General features: G+C 26.5%; 2 protein-coding genes and 1 pseudogene across 4 annotated transcripts; all 3 read right to left on the reverse strand.

The window, feature by feature from the left end:
* Window positions 1-4163: 4163 nt before the first annotated feature.
* LOC145838270 (uncharacterized) lies at window positions 4164-11211 on the reverse strand. 3 transcript variants are annotated; one of them, XM_082945836.1, is made up of 10 exons: window positions 10990-11211; window positions 10367-10562; window positions 8999-9236; window positions 8324-8736; window positions 6434-6606; window positions 6280-6350; window positions 6016-6121; window positions 5644-5808; window positions 4889-5010; window positions 4164-4772 (listed from the first exon to the last, which is right to left on the reverse strand). In XM_082945836.1, exons 1-10 carry the CDS (start codon window positions 11077-11079, stop codon window positions 4688-4690), a joined length of 1659 nt encoding a protein of 552 aa, XP_082801962.1. In that variant the 5' UTR covers window positions 11080-11211; the 3' UTR covers window positions 4164-4687. The 3 variants fall into 3 exon arrangements, with proteins under 3 accessions (XP_082801962.1, XP_082801961.1, XP_082801963.1); XM_082945835.1 differs by having other exon boundaries at window positions 6016-6127; XM_082945837.1 differs by lacking the exon at window positions 10367-10562 and having other exon boundaries at window positions 6016-6127; window positions 8999-9063.
* A 2588-nt stretch (window positions 11212-13799) lies between these two features.
* On the reverse strand, window positions 13800-14124 carry LOC145838950 (uncharacterized; annotated as a pseudogene).
* Window positions 14125-22751: 8627 nt separating this feature from the next.
* On the reverse strand, window positions 22752-25608 carry LOC145839468 (adenylosuccinate lyase-like). Its single transcript, XM_082947037.1, has 4 exons — window positions 24746-25608; window positions 23839-24056; window positions 23440-23583; window positions 22752-23225 (listed from the first exon to the last, which is right to left on the reverse strand). The coding sequence occupies exons 1-4, from the start codon at window positions 25596-25598 to the stop codon at window positions 22995-22997; spliced, it is 1446 nt and encodes a 481-aa protein (XP_082803163.1). The 5' UTR covers window positions 25599-25608; the 3' UTR covers window positions 22752-22994.
* Window positions 25609-26846: the final 1238 nt, after the last annotated feature.

Raw genomic sequence — 26846 nt, forward strand, 5'->3', positions numbered from 1 at the left:
AAGGTAGGATTTAATTATGATGGGTTGTACTAATAAGTCAAGTGTACCACAATCAGTCCACAACTTTACTACCAAATTGTCAACCTTTGCTAGCTGTTCTACTGATTATTAGATTAAAGTAATTTTTTTCAGTTTTTAAAAACATCATTCTGACTCAGGCTTGTTTATACTCACTCTTGCTAGTGTTATTGACTTTAACGGTGGCAACCCTGCTAGTTTGAATTTTTTTTGGAATTTTAGAAAATCTTGGACTGCCTCAGGCTAGTTTAGTTTTTTACAAAAACTCTGGCTAGTTTTCTTTTAAATTTTGATCGAGTTTGAGCTGATCCAGTTTTCAATATTTGGTAATTTTCTATTGTATTTTGTTCAAGAACTTAATTTCATATTTTTAAGTGTAAACAACACCTAAATTTGTAAACCTTGTGGCTAGCTGTTCTACTTATTATTAGATTAAAGTTCTTTTTTTTTTTTTTTTATAAAAACTTCATTCTGACTCAGGCTAGTTTATACTAATGATGTAGCGGACTCACTATCCGGGTCCGGCCGGATATTGCCATTTTTGTCTGATATCCGGATCCGGCCGGATTCTAATTTGAAAAAAAAGTCCGGATCCGGCCGGATTCTAATTTGAAAAAAAAGTCCGGTTCCGGCCGGATTCTAATTTGAAAAAAAAGTCCGGGTCCGGTTCCGGCCGGATTCTAACTTGAAAAAAAAGTCCGGGTCCGGCCGGACCCAAAATTGTGGGTCCGGTACATCACTATTAGTTAGAGACTTCGTAAAATTTGATATTTATGAGGTTGCTTATTTTACTTTTGTGTTTTCAACTTAGTAGTCAAACTTTCAAACATCAAAAGTTTTAATTAGTTATAAGTTGATACTCGTTAATTTTATCAATATTTAGAAGTAAATAAGCAATTAATTTCTACTTAGTAAAATAAATTTTACTCAAAATAAACTTGCAGTTTGTATAAAACATTTTTTTCTTTGTTTGTAGACTTTTTAATTTTCTTGCCAAGTCTAATAAGACATTTATTATTTTGTTAAGTTAAATATTAGTATATTAACCATTCTTAGTATGATATTTAATCAAATATTCTTTTAATAAATTTGAGGCAAAAAAAAAAAACAAATAAAGTTGCTGTATTTTTCAATATAATAAAAGTTTGTTTTGTTTAAATTATTTCTACTGTTAGTTTAAATTTTAAAGCCTTTTTAAAAATTAATACTCATAAGTAAGCTAACATTTTTTGAGTCTTTTAAATTATTTATTTTTTTTTAATATTCCTATATTTACTTTAATTTTCAAAGTACTTACCTTTTTTTTAAAGTTATTTTCTTAATTATTTTTTTTTTTGAAAAAATATTTTTTTTACTTTTTAACAAAATTTCCCAAGTTACATTAGCAATTTAATGTAATTGTAATAAAAAAAAGTCTTTATTAAAGATAAAAAAGAGTTTTAAAGTAGGGGATTTTTTTTTTAATTCTGCACCACCTAAAAAAAATACCACGCGACGCCACTGAATTTCAGTAAAAAATGCTTCAATTCACCGGTGTTAGTGCTTTCTCAAACATGTTACTAGTTTTTATGCTAAAACGTGAAACATTTTTGCCTTGCTTGTTTATAGCTTATGGTTATGAGCTTTGACGAAATTTTTCAGATTGAATCAAATTTTTTTTTAATTGTATATGAGTGATTTAGGTTAGATAACAACTAATTATAATCGGAATGAAAAAACTTTTTATTTTATTTGATTAGGATCAATATACTAAAAAGTTATATTTAAGTAGATCTACTTAAACCTTTATCAGTGCAACTTTTGATCACATTAACTTTATATAAAAAAGCTAAAATTTGAAAACGTTTAACAGATAAATTAAAGTAGTGTTTTTTAAATGTGGACACTAGACAGTAAATTGTGCAAACAAGTTTATTGTTTGCTATTTATACATTGATAATCTTACTATTTCATTACTAGTTCAAAGAAAATCGTTATACCTTTTTGTAAGTTTAAATGTTCCGTCTACTACCAAGTATACTAAAGTATAGGTGCTATAGATGTGTTCTTATAAATCAGTTATAGATCTCTGTTTCATAATAACAGCTAATTTATTGTCAACGTTATAAAAGTATATTGAGAAAGCTTACTTATGCGCTATGAGCTCGTCAGTGACTCAAATAATTCTACAAGACGTGCAAAAGTTTAAATTAAACTGTTATTTGTTATTTCGTACACTATATAAAACTTTTAAATATTTTTATTTTAGAATTAAGTATTAAATCACTGACGAGCTAAATTAGAAGTCAATAGTTAAAAAATAATAACTATGTTTTCTAATCTGTTGTGCCGATACTGTCCAGATTTATTTTTTGATAACTTTTAGTTCAACTTAAAAACATTTAAAAAAACATTAAGGTTAACTCAAGATAACGTTAATTCAAGTAAATTGAAATAGTTTTATACTACTTCTACTGAACTAAAAATCTACAAAGTTGATAACATAAAATTTCTAAAAGTAACTTATTGAAAGTTGTATGTCCAAGAAATACTTTTATTATTGTCAGAACTTTTTTCAAAAAATTTGTATTCTAACATGTTGTTATATTGTCACATACTTGATATTTTATACAGTTTAAATATTAACATATTTTGAGACAAGCACGATAAACTTACACAATCATAAAATAAAAATAAAAAACAGGAAATCATAATAGGTTCTTAAATAAAAAACAACCTATCTTAATGAACATAAAATTTGTTTGATAAAAACCCCAATAAATATTGTTATTGAATCCGGTATGGAGAATAACATTTTGGTTATTAAACTAGAAATATAATCTTAAGATAGACAACACTTAATGCATTTCTAACTAAAACTTAACCACAAACTAATTTGTGTTTAGCCTGTGGTATTCTTGAACTATGTTTGAAAACAATCTAATAACAAGTAGAATACAAATTAATAAACACCATAAAAACACTTTTGCAATTGTTTCACTTTAAGCAACTTCTAACTCCCCTTTTATCAGGTAGAGAGAGACTTCAAATTTAATACGTTATGTATTTGTATCTTTTAAAAATGATTTTTGTAAAAAATTTAAAATGGTGCAAGTAATAAATACTACAAATCAAAAAAGTTAATAAATAAATATACAATTTTAAATCAGAGTTAGAGTTAAAAAAAGTTGTACTGCAGTTTACAGTAAGCTGCCGCTTAGTTACGTATTTAGAACACGGCTCAAAAGTGCACCATAACAGTCTTTTTTTTTTTTTTGGTTCTGTTGTTTTGTTAAACACAGCAAAAATCAGACCTCATTTACTAAAAACCTGCAAACTAGTGCCAACCTGTGCCGTGTTCAAAGTGCGTACCCAACCGGCATTGCGTAAGTTGAAAATTTTAGTCTTCAGTTATCTACATTAAGCTTAATACAAACAAGTTTAGAGCCACTAAAGTTTGCAAAGACTATTGTACAAAAATTCAATCATACCTATATTACAATTATTATTTACTAATGTTATTTTATATACTGATTTTTTTTACAATTATTGATCATTATAATTTTAATATGGACTTTTATACCCTTTTTACAATTATAAAAAGTTACATAGAAAAAGAAAATTTAATTGAGCTGTTCATTATTTTCTTATATCTATTAAAATCTTTTTTATTCCTTTGCTTTAATGATGGCGAATGCAAGTTTAAGTTGCACTGTCTTTTATTTTATATAAATAAACAAACTATAGTATGTTTGTTTTAAATATTGGATTTGATATACAGTTTGTAGGTTCACGTCATTTTTTCTAGTTCCTTTAGTTTTAACTTGTTATATTTTAGTTCAACTCAACAGTTAACTTTTTTTTAAATAAAGATTTTTTGTAATACTAGTTTTAGGCTTTTTTTTATGCATATTGAACTCCACACTTTTTTTCGGCTTTAAAGTGCCTACCAAACCGGCAGTGCCTACCTAAGCGTTAGGATACTGTAATTAGAAAGTTAGACATGTGAAAGTTATAAAAGTTAGTAAGTAAAATGCTAGTTTTTAAATGTACAAAAAATACTTATTTTATTGAATTGTTTGTATTACGTACTAATCGAAGCAATAAAGAAACAACATGAACCTAATATTTCTTAAAGTTTTGTTAAATCTTTTATAGCCATACAATACAAAAGTATATAAAATTTCAAGCTAATCGTTGGTTGTTAAAGATCCTAGCGAAGCAAGTTCGCTGGAATATAAAAAAATAACTGTTTTTACAATACAAAATAATAAAATTTTAAAGACTAACAGCTCTTAAACAATATTTTTGATAAAAAAAAAATATTAAAAATAAAGTGAAAAATTTAAGTAAATCAACAAAAAGGAATAAAAAAATGTTTTTTTGTTTGTACTGTGAATCACAAACTTATAATATTTCATTTCGTATTACTAAATTTGCCGTTTCTAAAAAAACTTTAAAAGGTTTTAAATCTATGTAAAGAGGCTTTAGTTGAAAAAAGAATTTGTTTGTTTTATAACATAATTAATTGACGAACTATTTTATAGAAAATAAATATACTATATATTTTATTTGTCAACAAAAAATTTATATCTAAATTAACAATTTTAAAAAAAGTTGTTATTTTCAATTTAGATTAATAAAGTAGTTAACTTATCATAACTACAGCACTTATTTAGTTTACAGCGGTTTATACTTCAACAGAGCTTCCGAATTCGTAAATTGTGGCCAAAAAGTTATTGATAGCTTCTCTGTTAACAAGGTCTTGGTTTCCACTATTAATGAGAAAGTATTAAATTACTATAAAAGATTGTAAAGGATTAAACTAAAAACTAGCTTGTTTTGATAATTAAGAAACTATTATAAAGAATCAAATTTGAGAGTTACTAACTCAGATAAAAGGATGTAGACGACTAGAAAATTCTTTCCGGTTATTCTGAAATTGTTATGAAGATCATTAGTTGATGTTCCGTGCGAAAATGTAGGAGTTCCAATTATTTGAGAGTTCCAACTCTAAAAAAAGTAAGCTCATAACTTAAATAAAACAACAAAATCTTAACAATTGTAAAGTAAAGCTATACACCTAATTGCCACAAAAAAAACTTATTCTGTAAAGTATAAAAAATTCTTTAAGACTAGTTTTTAATAAAACATAGCAAAAATAGCTTTTAGCTTTTTTAAAATTTAAATTAAGTTTGTTGAAAACTGCCTTAGTTGAAAAACTTGTTACAGATTTGAAAATTTATATTGAAACACTAAGACTGTATAAAATCTCAATAAAAAAAAAAATATTTTTTTTTACGATAAATAATGCTGTTTGTAATGTATGAATGTTTTGTTAATTATTCTAAACAGTTCAAAAGGTTTAAAAAAGAAAAAAATTATACAATATTTCAAGAAAAACATTTTCTGACTCTTACTGATATTTAAGTAATACTTACTTTAGTAAAGATGAATCAAAATAAATTCACTTTGATTATTTGCTTAAAAGTAAGAGTTTTTGAAAGTTCAAACGTAAGCACAAAAGTTGACTATACAAATATTATAAAACTTTAAGGCTGCAGGTTTTCACTTAAATTTTCTAAATAAACTTTACTTAACTAAACTTCATTAAATATTAGAATAATTAAATAAACATATTTCAACCTCTCTGGCTATCACAGCGTAAACTTCACAAATGCTAGGATCATTGTATGGTTCATTATAAACTTGAAAATTAGCGGTATGCAACGTTGAATTACCGTAGTACAGTTGCTCAGTGTTTTGTGCAGAATAAGATCCTTCCCCGTCAGCTCCTGCATTGCCTGTGACCTTATAAAATGTGTAATTTACTATTAGTAGCTGTATTTTAACACTAATGTTAGACTAAATTATAGTAGTAATTATTATGTAGAATAATTTATCTTGTTATTTTTTAATTATTAATAAAAATAGTTAGCCTTGTCTTTTTTTCATATGATTTTTTTCTCGTTCATTGTTTATAACTTTATTTTAAAATCTAGAAAAATGATTAAAAACCGTTAAAGTGGCATCTGCAAAACTCTCATTTAGATTTGCTTCTCCCACCCATAAAAGCGAGATGAAGGGATGACTCTTTATGGATGTGTATGCAGCATCTACATCTCTGTTGCTTTTAGTTTATTATTATGGTTACTTTGAATTATAACGTACCAAGTTTTATATATTTATATCTATCAATGAAAGAGCTAAAATTTACTCTTACAACTAATTGAATGAAAAATACTTTTAACTATAACTATAAAAGGCAACAAAGAAACAAACCTGTACAGTTCGCCATATATAGTTGTATTTTCTGAATAAGAATGTCCATCGTTTATCACCGAAAATGACACCTTTAATAAATATAACTTTAAATAAATTAAGAAGACTTGAAAACACATCATACAAAAAACACATATAATTGTTTTATACTTACTTTGTTTCCTAAGTCATACATATCCCGACCACCGTCTCGAATCTCATAGTTTGTTTCTCCATCGTAAATGTATGCATAGCTATCAAAATTCAGTGTATTGTTATACTTCTCCCAAATATCTGAGCTTAATACATCACGACGTATAGCTTCCAAAACATTACTTGCGTTTCTCGCTGTGTTTTAGTAGTATTTTTTTAAATACACTTTACAAGAAGTCGTTATATTTATATATAATACTATTTGTTAAAACCCTTTTGTAGTAATATTTTGTATTTCGGTTTTTTATTTAATCTGGCTAAACTTATAAAGATATTAAGCATACAGATTGGATTAATAAGATTATATAAAACATAACTTCTGATTTCTTATTCTCGGTTCAAAAAGAAAATTAATCAAGCTTAAAAAATTTCTTAATTGGTTCAAAATAAAAAAATAAAAACAAACTGTAAGACTTAAGGATTTTTTATATAACATAAGTTATTATTTTGATAAAGTATTTTAAATATTTTTAGTTTGTACTTTAACTTACAGAATATGAGCTACTTCGGTACGGGCCAAATATGAACGAAGGGTCAAATATGTACGAAGGTACGCTTTTGCAAGAAGGGACATTTTTACACGAAGACATTTTTGAACGAGGGGTCACTTTTGCACAGAGGGTTACTTTTGCACGAAGGGTCATTTTTGCACGAGAGTAAAAAATAACAAAAGTTAAAAAATTAAAACAAGAAAAAATAACTAATTAATAAAAAAAAAACAAAAAAAAAGTTACCGTCCGAGGGTAAGGGTTAGGGACACAAGTGATAGTAAAATTGAAATAGATAAAATAAAAAGAAAAAAATTATAAATTATAAAAATGGAAAAACTTATAGGAAAACAAATAAAAACAATAAAGTTACCGATCGAGGGTAAATATTATGGGTAACAGTGATAAAAAATATCTAATAAAATTAATAATAATAAAAAAATCAGAAAATTAAAAATTAATTAAAATATATATTTGAAAAGTATAAAAAAATACCCACAGAGGGTAAGGGCTAGGGGTAATAGTGATAGTAAAAAAAATAACAAAAAATTAAAATTAATATAAGAAAATTAAAAAATTTCAACGCGTGCAAAACTGTATTTTTTAAAAATTACCCCTTGTGCAAAATTGACGCCGTGAAAATGTGTCTTCGTGTAAAAGCGTCTTTGTGCATATTTGACCTTTCGTGCATGTTAGACTCCTACCCGAGCTAGTTAGTTTTGATCTTATATATCTTTTTTTTTTCTTTTTACTTACAACTAAAGAGTTTTTCTCGTAGCTGAATAAAATCCTTTAAAAAAAACTAACTACTGAAAATCAATAAAACTTCTTCTAACAATCTTATATAACTTGAAAAATTACAAGAATTATAAACTTCGGTATATTTATCACTGAAACTTAATACTTAATAAAACAAAGAAGCTTAAATACGACTACTAGCCATGCATAGAAAGTATTATTTAAAATGTAAAAACTACGAGTTATTTAAGTTTATATATTTAACAATTTGATTTTATTGGCTTTAAAATGTTTGCTCTATATAAATAAATTTAGAGAGCGAATGTACAGACAAACAACTGTTGAAAATTTGTTGGTCCATTAAGACTCAAGTTTCTGATAGCTTCGAAAGCTGTCGTTTTCATTTAACAAACCATGTTTTGTTGCCATTAGGAGGCTTATATATTAAAACATACTGAAGCCTTAAATTAACACAATAAAAGTTTGAAAAAAAACTATGTTTTCCACTGATTCTGTACTTAAATTAAAGTAAAATAACTATACAATTAATTTTTAGCTTCAGAAAAATAGGATTTACGACTTTCAATAGCTGGGTTAATACTTTTTAGTTAATAAAAACTTAAAACCTGGATTACGGTCGGTATTAATTTCGGTAGTTAGTTCGGTAGTTGGAACATAGCTAGATGTTGATGTTGGTGTAATTGTTGTTTGTTCAGTTGTTGGAACATAGCTAGATGTTGATGTTGGTGTAATTGTTGTTTGTTCAGTTGTTGGAACATAGCTTGATGTTGGTATAACTCTTTCAGAAAATTCGACGATTGCTTGGAAGCCTTTGCCTGTGACTTCACAGTCAGATTTAAAAACCAAAATAAGTTCACTGCTCGTCGTTGCAAATTCGCCCAATGAAGTAATTTCTCCTACGAGACTGTTTCCGCCGTTTGTTGCGTCATACAACAAAACTTCTTCAAAATTTCGCTCTACTTGGTAACTTGTGACGTTTAGTTTTATGAAGTATCCTGGTGGACACCTTATTAGCCATCTATAAACAATTATTTATAAATAAAAGTAATATAAAATAATTACAAGTTGTTAAACAGCGTAAAATGTTTTCCTTAATCAAATATGTAAGTAGGTATGTAATCATAGTTTGATTTTTTGCATTTTAAAAATAAATCATCTAAAAGTTTCAATTTTTTTTAGTAATTTATTATTTTTGCTTTTTATATATGTATCAATTTTATATAACTATTTATGTCATCTTCTTAAACTTATACCTTAATTTAATATTTTTTATATTTTACCTGTGTCTAGACTCGTTAGGATAATTTTTTCGGCCAAAATTTGCAGAACTTATTGTAGCTGCTAACTGTTCAAGATTTTCACTGTTCAATTCAATGACAATAAGAAAACTGTTGACTTGTTTTTCTAATTTATCATTATTAACTAATTTGTAATTCGATTGGAATTCAGAAGTTTCTCCGTTGTTGAGATTAATTTTCGACATTCCAGATAATTGTTCGTCATTGAATAGGTGCTCATCTTAGCATTTATTTTGTTTAAAATGTTGAAACAAAACCAGTTTTAGTAATAATGATTTGTTTTAACTTCGTAATTAGTTAAATAATTATACTTAAAGTTACTTTAAAAATTCATTTATCCAAGTACTTTTATTAAAATCATAGAGAAAAGCTCCTATGTTATATTTTTAATTTGTTGTTAAATTCATTTATTTAGAGAGAACTAAAACTTTGCCATACGTTTTATTCAATATTAAGTTAAAAATAAAGAAATACACTGCAGAGCTAAACAAATTGAGCAAAAATTACAAAATAAGAAATAATGAAATATTTTTTGATTAAGTAGCAGACATATCAACACAAAAACTAAATAACTTTTTATATAATTAAGCAAAAAACATAAAGTCCATTAAAGAGTTTGAAAAAACTATTTAGCTTAAAACTATTTAAAACTATAAAAACTATCCATAATATTTACCAAGGTCAAGACAGTATTCTATTTTTCATTTAATTGCAGCAGCTTAATTGCAGCAACATCTAAATACCTCCCATAATTTTGAATACATCACATCAAATTATGGGCATAATTGATTGCAGCAATTCTACCCATAAAATAGTCCCCATAAAATACTACCCATAAAAAGTCCTACCGCTTATAAAAAGTTAAGTAACATGACGTAATAATCTTTATATAGAATTTGATAACGCACTGTTAGTTTGAAGCTTTTTTTTTGATTCCTTGATACAATGATAATCAGCATTTAGTTTAAGACTAGTAATATTTAACGAAGGTTGGTAAAATAAGATCAATTAAAACAGTTTTAGACTAGAGATTTCGACGCTATAAGTAATCAGAGTTCAAATAACTATAATTACCAATATAAGGTTTTTGAATTTTTATGCGTTTTTTATTTTGAAAATCACCATATTTTCGAGTCAAAGAGATCAAGTTTTTTGTAAACAAACATACGCTCTACATAATATTACGAAAAATTTTACAAGCAAAAAACAGACTTGTTTTTTCTTCCATGCACTGTCTGATATATAGTTTATGTACATAACACAGTAGTATATAACATATAAGTACACGTGCTACAATGTTTATAAAATTTACTAAAACTGTTATAACCGTTTAAGCATTAACATACTTACGTGTTAATATTAAAGGTTCTAGAGTTGTTTGGTTAAAAACTTCTCTAATTGAACTAATCTCGCGTTTTTCAGATTTGAAGTTAAGTATATCCAAATTTTTTGGTACATACAAATAATAAGTTATGATTTGAGGAAAAATCCCTCTATTCTTTACTTTTATTTCTATGCAATCGTCAGTAGTTGTTTTATTGAAATGCTATTAACATAAAATAAAAAATTTAAATACGGCTTTTTTTATAAATACGATTTTATTACTATAAAAAAAAGTATAACTAAATTACTTTAATTCCTGGTCTATACATTATTAAAATTATGTAGTAGATCTAACATTATGTTAATAAGTAGTTTGTAATTAAAAAGACAACAATTTTTATCATTTTTTAAAACAACTTTAACATAAATTAATTTTTCTTCTGAATATTTTAACTTTCACTTACAAAATATATGTTAGTTGTTGTAAAAGTGTTGTATTATTGTTGTAAAGTAAAGTAATAACTTGTCTTAATAAACTTAAATTTCAGTTCATAAAAACAGAATTAGTCTTTTATAAACTTGTTTAAAAATGAAAACAAATTTCTTAATGAATTTTCGTCTGTAGTATTTGATACAAAAAATTAACTAACCGTATGAGCTATTCGTTCTACTTCAGTAATATCCATTGAAATTGTCATAGAGACAGAAGCAATCAACAACATGTAAGATAAAATTTTCATTGTTTAAGTAAGTCTAAATTTTGGAAACTAATGAAGTTTTGTATCAGCAAAAAAATTATTAATTAAATAGTCAAAGTGATGAACGTCAAGCTTCTACAATTTTTATTTTGTCGTAAACTTTGTCCACTTCAGTTAATTGATACTTTCGCAAGATAATTCAGTCTTATATACTGTCTTTATCATGATATAAAGTCTTTTTTTATTGTTTTTCTCGTGTAAAAAAACTTATATGATAAAACAAAATTAAAATTACAACATCAGTTAACGCGTCATTGATCAACAGTAAAATTAATAAATATTTCAACCAGAAACTTTTAAATCTATGCAGTATTTTATCTTTATTATAATATGAAACTTGTATGATAAAATAAAATTAAAGTTACAACATTTTTTAACGCATCATGTATTTACTACAAAAACTTGTATAAATATTTAAAACAGTATACTCTCAGTTGTGTGTAGTAGAAAAGTTTTAAAAATGTTTTTTTATAGTTTGATTATCATACTATGATATAATTTTAATTTCATATAAAACTTCTTGTTGGTATATCAAACATCAAGACTAATTTAGATATTCAGAAATTACATACTTATAAGTTTTAGATTAGTATTTAATAAAAGTAATTTTTTTGTTTCATTTAATTTGCTTGATAGCATATTACTAATTTTATAGTTGAGCGAAGTTTTGAAATAAAAATAAATTCTCAAAAAACACTGATTTTTTTTTTGCATACTTTTGCTGTTAGAAATAGTACTACATAAAAACACTAAATAATATAAAATTAAAATAACAAAATGAGTAATATTTTTTACTTTATTTTTAAATTAGAATGTTGTTAATTATTTTTTATCTAAAATATTAGTATTTTCTTAAGTAATTAAAAAACTAAAAAAGTAAATTAGTTTTAATTATAAGTGTAATTTTATAAACTTAATTTTGCTTTTTACGAAAGTTTTGTACTAAGTAAGAAACTTTTGTTCTAACGTAGCTTTTGTAATAAATACAGATAAACAGATAACTTTTAACGTTATTAAAACGTCACAGTTGATATAAATCAAACAGTAAAGTTTAAAAAATTTCAAAGGTTTTTCATAAAATATCGATTAAAACATTTTTTATTTAAAAAAACAGTAAAAATTAATAAAACTAATGTTATTGTTTATTTTTAAATAGAATACAAACACTATAAAAAAAATTCCTTTATTCGTCAAATTAGAAATTTTTGATAAAAACAGATATTAATGTATGCTTATCATCTAATTTCATCTCTATTTCGATATAGATAACAAGGGTTATTGGCAGACAAAAGCTTGTGTGAAGAGAAAATTAATCGTATTTTAAAAGTGTAGACACAGTTGAATATTAGTTTACTTACATGTAAAATTGATTTACTAGAACTTAAATATATAGAACAAATTCAAATTTTTAACTTGCAAAAGTATTTTTTGCACGGCTTTAACTTGTAAACTTTAGTTCAAAAAATGAAATTAAGTAAAAAACATCAATTAAAAAAATATATATAAATCATAAAAATGTTTTAAACAAAACTTTGTACACCGTACGTTTTAAAAAACCTTTTTTAAAATAGGATTTATTAAATCTAAGTCTATAAAATCAAAAGAGTTTTTTTTATACATATAAAAACATATAATAAGTATTGCAAAGTTTGAGTTGACTTAAGAGAATATTTATTAAGATATTAAACAACGGTAAAAGTTTTAACGTTTTTTGTTTTTAGCAAAAACATTTAGTATTATAATAATACAAAGAAAAAATGTTCAACCAGTTTTTATTTAACAAATTATAATTTTTTTTAATCAAAATTAGTTTATTTACCGAAAATAAACATTTTCTTTTATTAGATAACATTTTTAACTAAACCTTTTTGTATGTCGTTTTAGTACTTCTGTGCAAAGTTATCATTTTCAAATATTACCTAGTTTAGTAATGCTAGAATTACCAGTATTAAATAATGTTTTTCATGAACAAATATAATAAAGAGTATAACTCTACTTGAAATCTTTATACTTAGCAAGTTCAGCTTTGAATAAACTAAAAAAACTGAGTTACTTGTAATCTATATAGTTTTTTTGCAACATAAATATGATGGGTCAGTTTTGTGATTTTTCGCTTTAAAACTGTACTATTTTATATCTTCTAATAGTTTTTCAATTATTTTGTAGCTTAATCACACGAAGTTTAAAAACTGATCAGTGACCAGTTAAAATTTAACTATAACTGTTTACTTATAACCCTTGGCCTGGGTTAAGGGATTAATTTTACTTATAAAATACAAATTAGTAGTTACTGCAAAATGTACATAACACTCTTAGTAGAAGTTGTTCAATAATGTGTTTATTTCAACAAAGCAATACAACATATGTTAACTAAATTTTTATGCAACTGTTAATACAAGTTAAAGCAAACATAAATACTCTTCAGCACCAAATTACAAAATAGTGTTGTAAATATCAAAATCAAAAATAATAAAGGACAATTTGTTACATTTTCCCTCTTCAAATCTTCTAACTGAAGACCATTGGAGGAGTTTTTTTTTTGATTTTTTTACTAAAAGATAAACTTAACGTTTTAAAATTTAATATTTTATACTCAACAAATTTTCATGTACAAATACAAAAAGTTATCAGAACAAACATAAACAATCATTCCTTTTAAGAGTTCCTTTTCTTTTTTCAGCATTAGCTGCTGCTTCCACTGGTTATCTCTCTATCCCAGGACAATCTCGGTCTCCGAATCCCAACAAGGTGCGTCCTTGACGCCTCAATGCGTATACAACATCCAAAGCGGTGACTATCTTACGCTTGGCATGCTCAGTATAAGTCACTGCATCACGAACACAAGTGAACTTTCAGCACACTACCAGTTTCTTCGTAAATCAAGCCTGAAATACGCTCGACACCGCCTCAGCCAATCGGCGAATGGCAGGCTTGGTGATACCTTGGATATTATCAGGAAGGACTTTGCGATGACGGTTGGCGCCTCCTTTTCCCAGACCTTTTTTCTCCTTTACCATGACCAGACATGATTGTGTAAAATAAACGACGGTTAAACAAATTGAAAATATATTTTCACATATTTTGATATGATGTTTGAGTATTTTAAATAAAACCGAATTCGTAATGGTTTTGTTCTCAAAAAAACTACCTTTAAGTAGGCATTTTACGATAAGTTATCTTTTATTAAAAAATAAACAGCTTGAGCTTGTTTTTTTTTACTTGTTAGTATAAAATAGTGTTCTAAAACTTAAATTTGATTTTAAATCGTCATTTTTCAAGTTTAAACCGTCAAAAGATTTATGCTTATATAATTATATAATTGTATATGGCTTCAATGTTGGTCAGGTCAAAAATATTTTTACAACTTCTTAAATTCTAAATGTCATTTCATTGTAACCTTTTCCACAAATGGGATTTTTAATTAAATGTTCTGATATTGAAGATCTATCCATTGCATTTGAAGTTGCAATTAAAATGTGTAAGAGACCACATTAGCAATCAGCCAAAGACAATTAGTATCGCATCTTCAAATGCAATGAATAGATCTTCAATATCAGAACATTTAATTAAAAATCCCATTTGTGGAAAAGGTTACAATGAAATGACATTTAGAATTTAAGAAGTTGTAAAATATTTTTGACCTGATCAAAATTTAAGCCGTATGCATTCATTTAAATAAACCAAAGCTATGTAAGCAGAGAGAATTTGACTATTTATTATCCTTGTTTAGTTAATTAGTTCTATTATGTTATTTTTAGCTGTTTTTATTAAGAACTTTATTTACTTTTTTGTTTTAAGTTTTGCTTAATTAACTAACTTCTGATACAATTATAAGGCTATATGAGTTTAAAATTTTCTTTGTTTAGTAACAATCGTAACAAACTGATGAAAGTTTGTTGAAATATATTTGTGCATAGTACAAGACCTTGTTTGTTTCAAGTAAAATAGCAGACTAATGTTTAAAACTATACATACATATGTGTTCCAATACAAATAGCAAAATATTCTAAAACTAAATAAGTACTAAAAGGAATAAAAAAAAGGATTTTGACAACATGCTGGTAATATTAAACGATAGAAAAAATTTTAGTCACTGATCCAGATGCAAGTGAAAATATTCACGGCCCGGATTTGTTAGAAAATCTTCACTGGCCGCGTACTTTTTAAAAAGTATTACTAAACCTATAACTAATTCTTTAATAGCTAAAATTTAAAAAAAGTAATCGTTTAATTAGCATTAGTTTGTACTATAGATCAATTAAGCAGCACATTTAAGATATTTTCTTTTTAGATAAATTTTATTTGTCTTTTACAAATTGTTTACAAACTAAGAAACTTGTCAAGGGCCAGAAATTTTTCTTAAGAGATCGGGTTCGGCCCGCAGACTGTACGTTGCCTACTTCTAACATAGTCATTTAGTAAAATACTAATATAGTATGAGTAAAAATATATAGAAATTTTTATTGTCAAGTTTCTAAAAAGATAATAAATTTGTTTACTTCTAGATATTTTATACCTAAAAACGTCTAAACAAAGTTTTGAATTTCGTAAAAAATATTGTTATAAAATAAATTTTCAAGAAACTCATTTATTAATCTAACAATAGAGACTTTCAGAACGATTGCTTAAAAGCTATTTGAAAATGTCGATTTTAAAACAGTCTCTTTACCAATACTTTTTTTTGCCGTAAATTAATTAAGGGTCTATTTAAAGAAGCCTTGTAAAATGTTTAATGAAAGCTTTTCGCTCTGTCTTGAAATTTTTATTTAATTATAAGTGTAGTAAATCTAAATTAGTAGGTTAATAAAAAAACAAAAAATAATACCAAATTGCAAAGGAAAAACTGTATAGTTTAAGCTAATTAAATAAGATTAATTAAAAACAGTAAAGTATTACATTTTAATTTTTTATGATATTTAAAATATTACTTTTGTATTTGATAAACATAGAATAGATATTTATAATCTAAATATAAAGTTTAAATTTTGATAGATAACAAATAAGTGATAGAATTAAGTAATTTATGTGCGCCTAGTTGCTAGTTTTTTTTGATGGAATGTAAGTATATTTAACTTACAAGTTCACTTCAAAGACTATAATTTATAACTCCTCATTTTGTTTTATTGAGTTCAAGTATACTATAAACAATTTTCTAGACGAAACGCTATACTAAAAGTAGTTCTATATTGTTGGTCAAATTTCTACAAACAAACAAACATTTTTTTATAGACTTGTTTATTTTAATAAATTTAATTAAATATTCAAAAAATCTTAAATCTTTACTTCTTAAAATTTCAATTTATTAAAACTTGTTCTCTATAAAAGATTAAAACTAACAAACTTGTTTAACTTTTGCAATGAACTGGATTCATGTTATAAAAAAAAACAATTACTTGCTTTTAGAACTTATTGTTTATGAATAGATCTAAAAAGCGTAATAAAAATATGAAAATAAATCGGGGCCTTTTATATATAAAGCAGTTCTATTAAACGCATCTAACATAAAGTTCTTTAGCTGCAGAACTAATGTTCAACACCCAGAAAGGATTTCAAAATTTATCAAAAAACATATGTGTTTCAACAAAACAATTGTTTTGTTGCACCTTTGTTATTTTAAATCACAGTATTATTTTTAACTTTAAAATGTAAAATAATAAACTATGACTGTTTAAACTTAGCTGAACTTAATAGTTGAGTTTTTATTAGCTTTTTTTTTATTTGTGACATGAAATTATTTATATAATTTTGAAGTAGTTTCTATGAGAACTAATAACTTATTACTCTTGATTTTTTGCTTATTACCTTTTTATTAAATTTAATTGTTTTGAGAAATAAAAAAGTTTATTTTGTTTATTATTTTCATATTCTCTCATAAAAATACCAAATCTGTATTTTTAAAACTGATATTAATTGGTAGGGGAAAGCTGTGAAAGTAGATATAAAATATATGGGTAGCTGTCAAATTTGCACGGGCGTACAAAATTGCACGACGGCACAAAATTACATGAAGATACTTTTGCACGAAGATAAAAATGCACGATGACACTTTTGCACCAGCAGACAACTTTGCACGGGTCGATTTTTTTTACAATTGTTATTTATCTTTTTATTTTACTATCACTGTTACCCCTAACCCTTACCCTCGGTCGGTATAAAGTCTGTTATCTGTGTTTAAAGTATTCACTTAAACATTTTTTATTGTATTTAACCGATAAATTTAAACTTTACAGGTATTTTATGTGTACTAGAAAAATTAAACAGTATAAAATCATGTAAAAAATGTTTTTTACCAAGAATTTTTGTTAGCCGTTTTTAATTTTTGTATTTTGAAAGTTGTTTCATTGTTGAAAATGTGACAAATTTTTAAAACGCTCATTTTTAGTGTAAACAACATAAAAAAAATTCCCTACATTGTTTAGCTTTTAAAAAACTTCCCAGTATTTATTTGTTGTTTTTACTTGTTTATATAAGTTTTTAAACATTGAACATACAGTTTTAGTTACTATCTAAAGTTTTGAGTTTTTACAGTCATTTTAGTTTTTTTATTTCCTTATAAATAATTTACACTCTCAGCTAGGCTTCTAAACTGTTTTTTGTCATTTAACTTGCTCAACATTTATGATTTAAACTTATACTTTTTTGTATAAACTACTTACGGACTTTTATTTAAGTTTAAATAACAAATTGTACAATAAATGTTCTAATATAAATAAAAGTAAATGTCAAACTATTACCTAAATTTATAAAACCAGAAATAACAATTATAAGCATAGTAAATAAATTTTAATCAAGGGTAAATAATCAATACTACAATTAACAACTTTACTTTATTATTTTCTTAATCAGTATATAACATACTAGTTTAGATTATGTCCTGAACTGAAGTTATTTACATTAATATAGTTAGGTTGTATTTTGTTTGGTTATTACTTAGTTATTAACTATTTAGTAAGATTGTAGTTTTAACTCAAACGCAGTTGTTTTATTTTCAGTGAAGTTAAAAAATTGATATCTTACCATTGTATATAAGAATTAAAATTGTTTTTTCCATTTTTGAAATTAACTTTATCACTCATGTTTGTTGTTTAGTTTCTATAGCAGCTCAATAAAAAGTTGTCTATGCTAATAAATTAAAGCTTTTAATTGTAAATGATTTTTTTAAATAGTATAGATATGAGTTTGAAAAAATGATTATACCAAATCACATTTATAAACCCACACAATGTTTAAAATTCATGATTATAACTATTTCTCTAAAACACCATTTAATTTTATAGAAGATACTTAAGCTGAATACTTTAAATACCCTATTTATATAAACAAACAAAAAATACTATTTTTTACTCGTTTTATAAAGATGATTTTTGTGATTAAAATTAAGGATTTTCAAGCTTTTAAATTTCATTGTGTAAGGATTGCCTATAAAATAAATAAAAGAAAAAGTAAACTAAACAGTACAAAATTAGTTCAAAACTGTTTTTTTTTTTGATAAACTGTGTACAACATTTATTGAAATATTTTTAAATATTTTACGTTTTAAAGTCCCTTCCTAAAAACTATTCTTTACAATCAAATAGTGAAAATGAACAATTAAACTACCTAAGCATGATACTATAAGAACAAAAAAGCCTTATAATTTCAAAACTTGTTTTATATATTGTGTATATTTTTATTAGTTAGTAATATTACAAATGTAGTATTTTTTACGTTATAGGTAAAATAAATAAGATAAGATGTTAAATTACCTGTCTACAGCACCATTTACACTGGCAGCAGCTACAAGCAAAAGAAAATTTTCTGTTAAAAAGCTCAAAAAAAGTTTTATAAAACAAGTAAAAATACTAATTACAGTATTTAATACCAAATCAAGTACATTTAAACTTTGAGAAAGTTTAATACCAATGGTAAACAAACTTGAACAGCTGGACAACAATAAATACAAAAAGTACATAACAATAGTAAGCATCAAAAAAAGCTAATGAAATTTGTGTTATACAACATTCTGTTAAAATTTTTTTTTGAGCACGACATAATTTTGAAAAATTACTGTTTTTTTCAACGTGAAAAATTAACGCATAATAACTAATTACGATTTATTAAAGCTAGAGAATGTATTACATTAAATAAAATTAAATTTGTGTGATAAAACTAAACAATTAAACTATTTTGCTTTTGCTAGTCAATGCTAATAAATGTTATTAAACTAAAAAATAACAACCACTAATTAAAATATTTTAATTTAAAAAATATTTTCTAACTAAAACCAATCACTAATATTTTATATTTTTTAATTTAAAAACCTTATAAAATATGAATCGGATGATGAATTGTTAAAGGATAAAATTATTGAACTGTGCACAAACCGTTTTCTAAAATGCAGTTTGAAAGCAAAACTCTGGAACAATATTGGTGTTGTGCAATGAATATGTTTCCAAGACTTTGTGAAAAGCACTAAGTACTCTTATTCCAATCGCGACGACTTACTTGTGCGAGTCTGGATTTAGTATTCTTTCTTCAATTAAAACGAAATCTAGAAATCAATGAATGCACAGGCAGACATGCAAATTGCTATCAGCAACAAAGAGACACGTTTTGGGAAAGTCTTGTGCAATAAACAGAAACAAAAGAGTCAATAAGTTTAAAGTGGATTTTAAATTGAACTCTTAATCTTTTAAAAATTCATCGTTCTACTTGAAATTATTCTTAAAAAATCACTGCATGTACTGCAAGGGGTGCGAGAAAAAATTGAAATATTTTAGGCGTGCGAGGCATCAAAAAGGTTAAGATGTTTTTGTCTAAAATGAATAAAAATTGTAGGCTTCATTAGTCTTATACGAAAACGTGTTTATACCGAACAAGTGTTTAAAATGCGCGAGTAACTGATAATGAATGTCTGTGAAACTTCAGCTTACTAAATATAATGAACTTTTTTATTACCAAAACTATAGAATAAAACTTTTTCTTTAGCATACACTTTAATTCACAGCTAAAAAACTAAAATAGTTTTGTTTGATTTCAAATAGATAAAAATTAATGTACTCTAATCTAGTTAATAAAAACAAACAATTTTCAACAGTTGAATATAAATTGTCGTCCCAACTTTAAGAAATTTAACAATTAAAGTAGTGTTTTAAACTTTAAACATCAACAGAGCAAAGACAAAAAAGTATACTTGTAATTACTTAATAGCTGTTCATTTGAAACTTTAATAGGCCACATTGTTATAAAAAATTCATCCATACATATTCTAAAGCATTGGTCGGCTCGCTACTTCGAATCCGTGAACCCTAAATCACAAAATTAAAATTCTGTGCACCCCAATTTGCAATCTTTAGCGCCGCTAGTGTTTAAGAATATTTAAACACTTTTAATCGTTTTTTTTAACTTATAATTCGGTAACACCCAGTTAATTTTTACACGCTAACTTTAAATTTACCAGTTTACCCGATCCATTTCAATAAACTTTTGATTTCGATGAACTAATTTTTACAACAATATTTTACATGTATCACCCAGGTCTAAAATACTAACTAGATTAATTTAATACATTGCCACTACCCTAACTAACAATCAGTAGTCTTGGTACTTTTTATTGAATTGTGAATTTAAATATTTAGTTAAAATAATTTAAATTAACATTTTTTTATTAAGCGATAACTATCTGTGTTTACCAAGGTATTGCCACGAACAATAAACGAAAAAAAAAAACGTCAGCAAAAAGTAACGAAAAAAAGAGACTTGAAAAATTATCATAGCTAAATCCGTTTGTTGATCTGGATTTGTGTTGAAGGTGGAAGAATTTTTACATAATGTAACAGAATAGAAATAGGAGAGTACAAAAATGGTCGTTTTATTAACAAAATGGTCAATTAGATATCAAGGTTGAATATGTCTTAAATGTAGAAAGATTTAAAAAAAACTTTAATTTAGTTTCTGCGCGAAAAATATCATGTACCCAAAAATAAGTTTCATGCACGCCAAAAGTCCCGTGCACCCTAAAAGAAATTTAATGTACACTAGTGTGCACCGTGCCGACCACTGTTCTAAAGTATGTCGTCTTTTTTCCTTCTATTATTTGTCTTAGACAAGACATTAAAAAGTACCTGTGGTGTGCGGCTCGATAACCGAAAAGGTTTTTTCGTGCACCATGTCCTAGGGCCAAATATTTTAATCGCTGTTCTGGTGTAAATTAAACAAAAATTCACTTACTTGTAAATACCAAACGTGTAAAATAACTACAAAATATTGTCTCTTTGTATTTGCAAGTATGATGTATATAACTAAATTATTTATTGTGTGGTCTACGACTCGATAACCGAATAGTTTGTTGTACACCAGGTCCTTAGACCAAACTTGTTAAGCTCTTTTTTATCGTTCAACAAACAATGTGTAGGTGATTGAAAATTATCACACAAAGCATATATTAAGTAAGATATGTTTTAAATTTTATCTAAAATCTCTAGTGTAAAATTGAAACTATCATCTTTAATTTTTTGATCTTGCTGTAATACAGGTTTTGAAATTTAGTTAACTTGTCTTTTATGAAGTTTTGAATAATAACTAACACTGTTCTACTATAAAATAATTTTAAATAAAGCTACTACTCTTTATTCTTCTCTCGAAAATAAACTTTAAAACATATTTTTAATAAATCAGTAAATATTTAATATCCTTCTGTTTGTGTTTTAATATTTTAAAAGTTACAGTTTATTTTAATATATACTATAAAAGTTTGATAAGAAAAATTAAACTAGATTTTCCAATGTATATATTAATCGTATCAGATAAAAGCAAAAGATAACATTAAAATGTCGCATTTCTTTGAATTTTTATCTAATATTATCTAATGTAAAGTTTAAACACCTGTTTAAATCTTGTTTTAGGATAAAACCTTTTAGCACATTTATGAAAATTTATAAAACTTTTTGTGTATATATCTTTTACTTAATGTAAGCATTATTAATAATCATAGTCATTTTGATATATCCATTACCAATTAACTTCATAATTAAATGTTTTGTTTTTGTATTTGAATTTCATAATATAAAATTCCTTATATTTACTAGTTCAACCTCTACATTCTAAAATAATTACTAGGAAATTTTTATAAAAATGAAGTAAGTAAGTTAAATAGTTCTATTTGTATTCTTTTTATTAACCATAAAATTAAAAACAGTAAAGTATTTGTTATACATAGCAAGTAGTGCTAACTTAACAAGACTATGTAATATTTTTATAATTGTTATATAAAGTTTTTAGCAGTTCATATTTTAGAAAACAGTTTATAAAAAAAAATTAATAAATTTTTCCTACTGGTAGCTGTTATGACTAATTTGTAAAATATATAACCTAATTAAAATTTTTGTTTTGAATTGTATCTATTTTTATAAAATTACTGCTTGTTTGAACTTTAATTTTGTTTGAAAAGCTCTAAATAATTTACACACATTTTAAAACCTCTTAGTTATAAAAAAATATTTAAACTATTGTTTATGCAAGTAAAATTATTTAAACACAAGTCAAAAAATTTGTGTAATTTTATTTTGTAGTGCAATAATAAAACATGGTTGAAAACATTAACCTATAATACAAAAAAAATACTCAAGTAGTTTACAGTTATTTAAAATCAGTTGATAAAAGTTTGGCTAATTTTTTTTTATATACAGAAGTGTGTTTTCCTATAGAAAAGTGCTATAAGTCGTAGACTTTTAAATAATGTGAAAAAACTAAAAAGTCGCAGAAGCTTTGATTATATTAAAAATGTAAACAATATTCCCAAGTTAACAAAATAGCTAGCATTGATTATTTCCACTAAATAGAACTCAAACTATTGAACAATTGATCTATAAACTTTAAAAGAACCTAAGAAACCGATGTAATAACAACAGCAGAAAACCCTACACGTTGACAACTGCTTCCTGATCGAAGTACTTCTTGTAAGGCTCCACCGCCGGCAGCAGCTCCTCCTCCAGGAACATCACCACCTGCTCCTCGGACCTCCCGATGAAGTTGCTCGGGTGCAGGATGTCCTCCACCTGATCCCGTATCGGCGCGAAGAACTCGTCGTTCCTGATCCTGTCCACCAGGTCGTTCCTCCCTCCCTCCAGCTTCACCACTTTTCCCGCCTCCTGCGACAAAATTACTTTAATTAGTTATATCTAAAAATCAATTAGAAACTCACTGTATGTAATCTTGTAAAACTTCATCTAAATATTTTTATTTAAAATACGGTACAACTTTGGAGCTAAAAACAGATACTTCAAGTCATAACAAGAACTGCAATACCGAATGTTAAACACCAATATTTATTTGTAAACATTTGCTTATCAACAAACATAAAACCTGGGACATGTCCCTGATGCGGTCGTGGACCACCTGCCGGCTGCCACCCTTCTTCACCATGGCCATGATGACGTTCTCGGTGGCGATGAAGGGCAGCTCCTGCTCGATCCTCTTCATTATCACCTTCTCGTACACCACCAGGCCCTATTTGTACAGATTAAAAGTCTTTTAAATTGAAAGTTATTAATTTAACAACCTATAAATAACCACTTAAAAATTCATGTAATAACATTGTTTTTTCTTTTGAATACGGTTTAAGTGATAAGCTTAAATTAGTTTAAAAAGAGTTTTAAAAAATTTCTAAGTTGACTTTTTCTAACTTAACAAAGACTGTGTATTAGTTAACAATCAATACACATCTTTTTTAGCAGCAAATTTGTAGAGAGAAGTTTAAAAAACCTCGCTGATGTTCTGGAAGGTGTTGAGGCAGACGTCGGCGGCGAGGAACGCCTCGGGAATCGTTATCCGCCGGTTGGCGCTGTCGTCCAACGTCCTCTCGAACCACTGGACCGAAGCGGTGTGCATCGGCCCGCTCACGACGGTCATCAGGTGCCTGGCGAGGGAGCAGCACCTCTCACTCCGCATCGGGTTCCTCTTGTAAGCCATCGCGCTCGAGCCTGTGATATTAGAGTGTCTGCCGAAAAGAGCCGAAAGTCGTATGATTTTCAAATAATGTTAAAAACTTAATTTTTTCAGAACTTTTGATTTCCATTGAAATGAGTTGACTTTTGCAAATTTACAAAGGTTAGTTGATAAATACAGATTAAAATCTTAAAACTGACTTGTATACATTTGTCTTTTTATTTTGAAACTAATTTTAACAAAATCTTGAAATACCTTCTACTATACAGTTTTTAGCAGTCCCTTTTTGATGAAACAAAAAAAAATTAAAATAATTCAAACTTTTCAAAACAAGTGAATAAAAAATTAGTTACATTAAAATTCAAATTCTTATTAAAACTTAAAGAAGCCTTATCTCCAAAACAAATTTAAACTTGAAAATTTATTAATAAGCATGTAGGTAAAAATTTCAAGATTACAGTGATAAAACAAATTTTAAATTATTTATTTATTAAAAGAAATATTTCATAACAATTCAGAATTATTAGAATTTGAATCGTTGTGTACCCTGAAAATTAGTACCTAGACACACGTATTCAAAAACATAACTAAGAATTATCAAACTCATGTCATTAACTTTTACAGTTTTATGTAAAGCAAAACTCAAACTTCGTTGAATCAATAAATATAGTACTGATTAATTACAGAAAAAAAGTTACTTTAAACAAATTAAGTTATAACAAACCTATCTGCTTCTTTTCAAACGGTTCTTCAATCTCTTTCATGCTGGCAAGGAGCCTGATGTCAGTGCAAGCTTTGTGGATAGTCACTCCAATACCTGCAAGAACAGACAAAACTTCAAAGTCTAGTTTTCTTGGGTAGGTCTGCCCACATATCTGATAGGAACTTTCAAAGCCGCAAGCTTTTGTCACATAGGCGTTCAGCTTTTCAATCTTGCCAGTGTCGTTTTCAAAAAGCTCCATGAAGCTGGCTTGGGTTCCAGTGGCGCCTTTGATTCCCCTGAAACGCATTTCCCTCGCCAGCCTCTGCAGGCTTTTGAAGTCGCTGAGCAGGTCTTGAGCCCACATGCAAGCTCTCTTGCCCACCGTCGTCAGCTGTGCGGGCTGGAAGTGGGTGAAGCCTAAAGTTGGCAGGTTGGCGTATTTCTTTGCAAAGTTGGCCAGCCTGTCCAGGCAGCAGCTGGCTTTCTTGATCAGTATGTGGATGGCGTCCCTCATCACAATGAGGTCGGTGTTGTCGCCCACAAAGCAGGAAGTGGCGCCGAGGTGCATTATCCCAGCCGCGTTAGGGCACCTCAGTCCGAACACGTGGACGTGTGACATGACGTCGTGGCGCCTTATCTTCTCTTCCTTTGCAACCAGTTCAAAGTCCTCTTCCGACAGCTCCAAGTTCCCCTCCATTTCTTCTATCTGCTTGTTTGAGATGTTGAGCCCGAGTTCTTTTTGACCTTTGGCAAGGGTGAGCCACAAGGTTCTCCAAGTTGAAAACTTCTTTGCATCGCTGAAATTGTACGACATTTCCTTGGACGCATACCTTGAAGTCAGTGGGGACTGATAGACAGATCTATTAGAACTCATTTTTTTTAAATATTACTGAAAGGTATTTCGAGTTTAGTAAACTCATAATTGTAGCCTAAACATTAACTTATGTTATATATCAGTAAACAATACATTTTTAAAATAAATTTTTGTAAAGGTAAATCCAAAACTTAAGATGAAATAAGAAAAGCTGCAAGTTAAATTTTCATATATTTATAAACAGTTTTAAAGTTAGCATCCAAGTCTACAACTATGCAGCATATCATAATATATAATTTAGAACCAAGAAATCAATGCATTGAAAAAAAATCAAATTTAATCTATATCTAAATTATCTTTAAAAAGTTCTTCAAATGGCTTTAAGACACTGCTAAAACTTTTAACAAAAGTATCTCTCTCATTTCTGTTCATAAGAATTACACAGATTTTTTTATGATAGGGCAAAATATAAAAAAAAATTCAACACATGAAATTATAAATAGCATTTTTTAATAGTATTGAAAATATATACAGTATCAAATTAATAAGTATTATGGTTGCTCATCTTTTGAGCAAAATAAATTAACATGAGTAGCTAAATTTGTTCAATTTTAGAGTAGGAATTCAAAAACTTAAAACTTCAGATTTTAGTTTCTGATGTAAGTTAACAATACAAAAAACAAGTTGCAAATATGATACCTTTTATTCTTATGTTTTTAAAAATAATTTTTAAAATTTCTAAGTTTATTCTAATCTAAGTTTAATAAATTAGCATAGAATTATTAAAAAAAAATCAGGGGTAGTATTTTCTTTTTATATATTTAAATTCATTATTTTTGATTTGATTTTAATATTTTAACTAATTTGTTGAAAATCTAAGTATCTGTCAACAAAACTTAAATGATAAATTTAAGTTTTAAACTTAAAGAAAAAAAGTTAACATTAAATTTTTGTACATAAAGCTTTTAACAGAAATTAATATATCTAAAACGCTAATAAATACTTTAATAATGTTTTAAAACTGATATGATGTATAATTTATATTTCTTAAAATAACAGCTAGGGTAAAAATAGCTTTAAAAAACTATAGTATCCTTTTTTCATGACTTTAAACAAATATTTTTACCAATTATTACAACTTCTACAGTGCACATAAAACAAATACCTTTTTTAAAAATTTTAAGGTAGCTACATCAAAGGAATAAAAGAAAAAACTATCAAGCACATTTTTTATGACTAAAAATAAATGGTTCACTATTTGTATACAATAACAAACAGTAAAAGACCAAGATGTATATTTTTTTTAAT

Source organism: Thalia democratica, chromosome 6, assembly GCF_965202585.1.
Source record: "Thalia democratica chromosome 6, ktThaDemo2.hap1.1, whole genome shotgun sequence".
Taxonomy (NCBI): Eukaryota; Metazoa; Chordata; class Thaliacea; order Salpida; family Salpidae; genus Thalia; species Thalia democratica.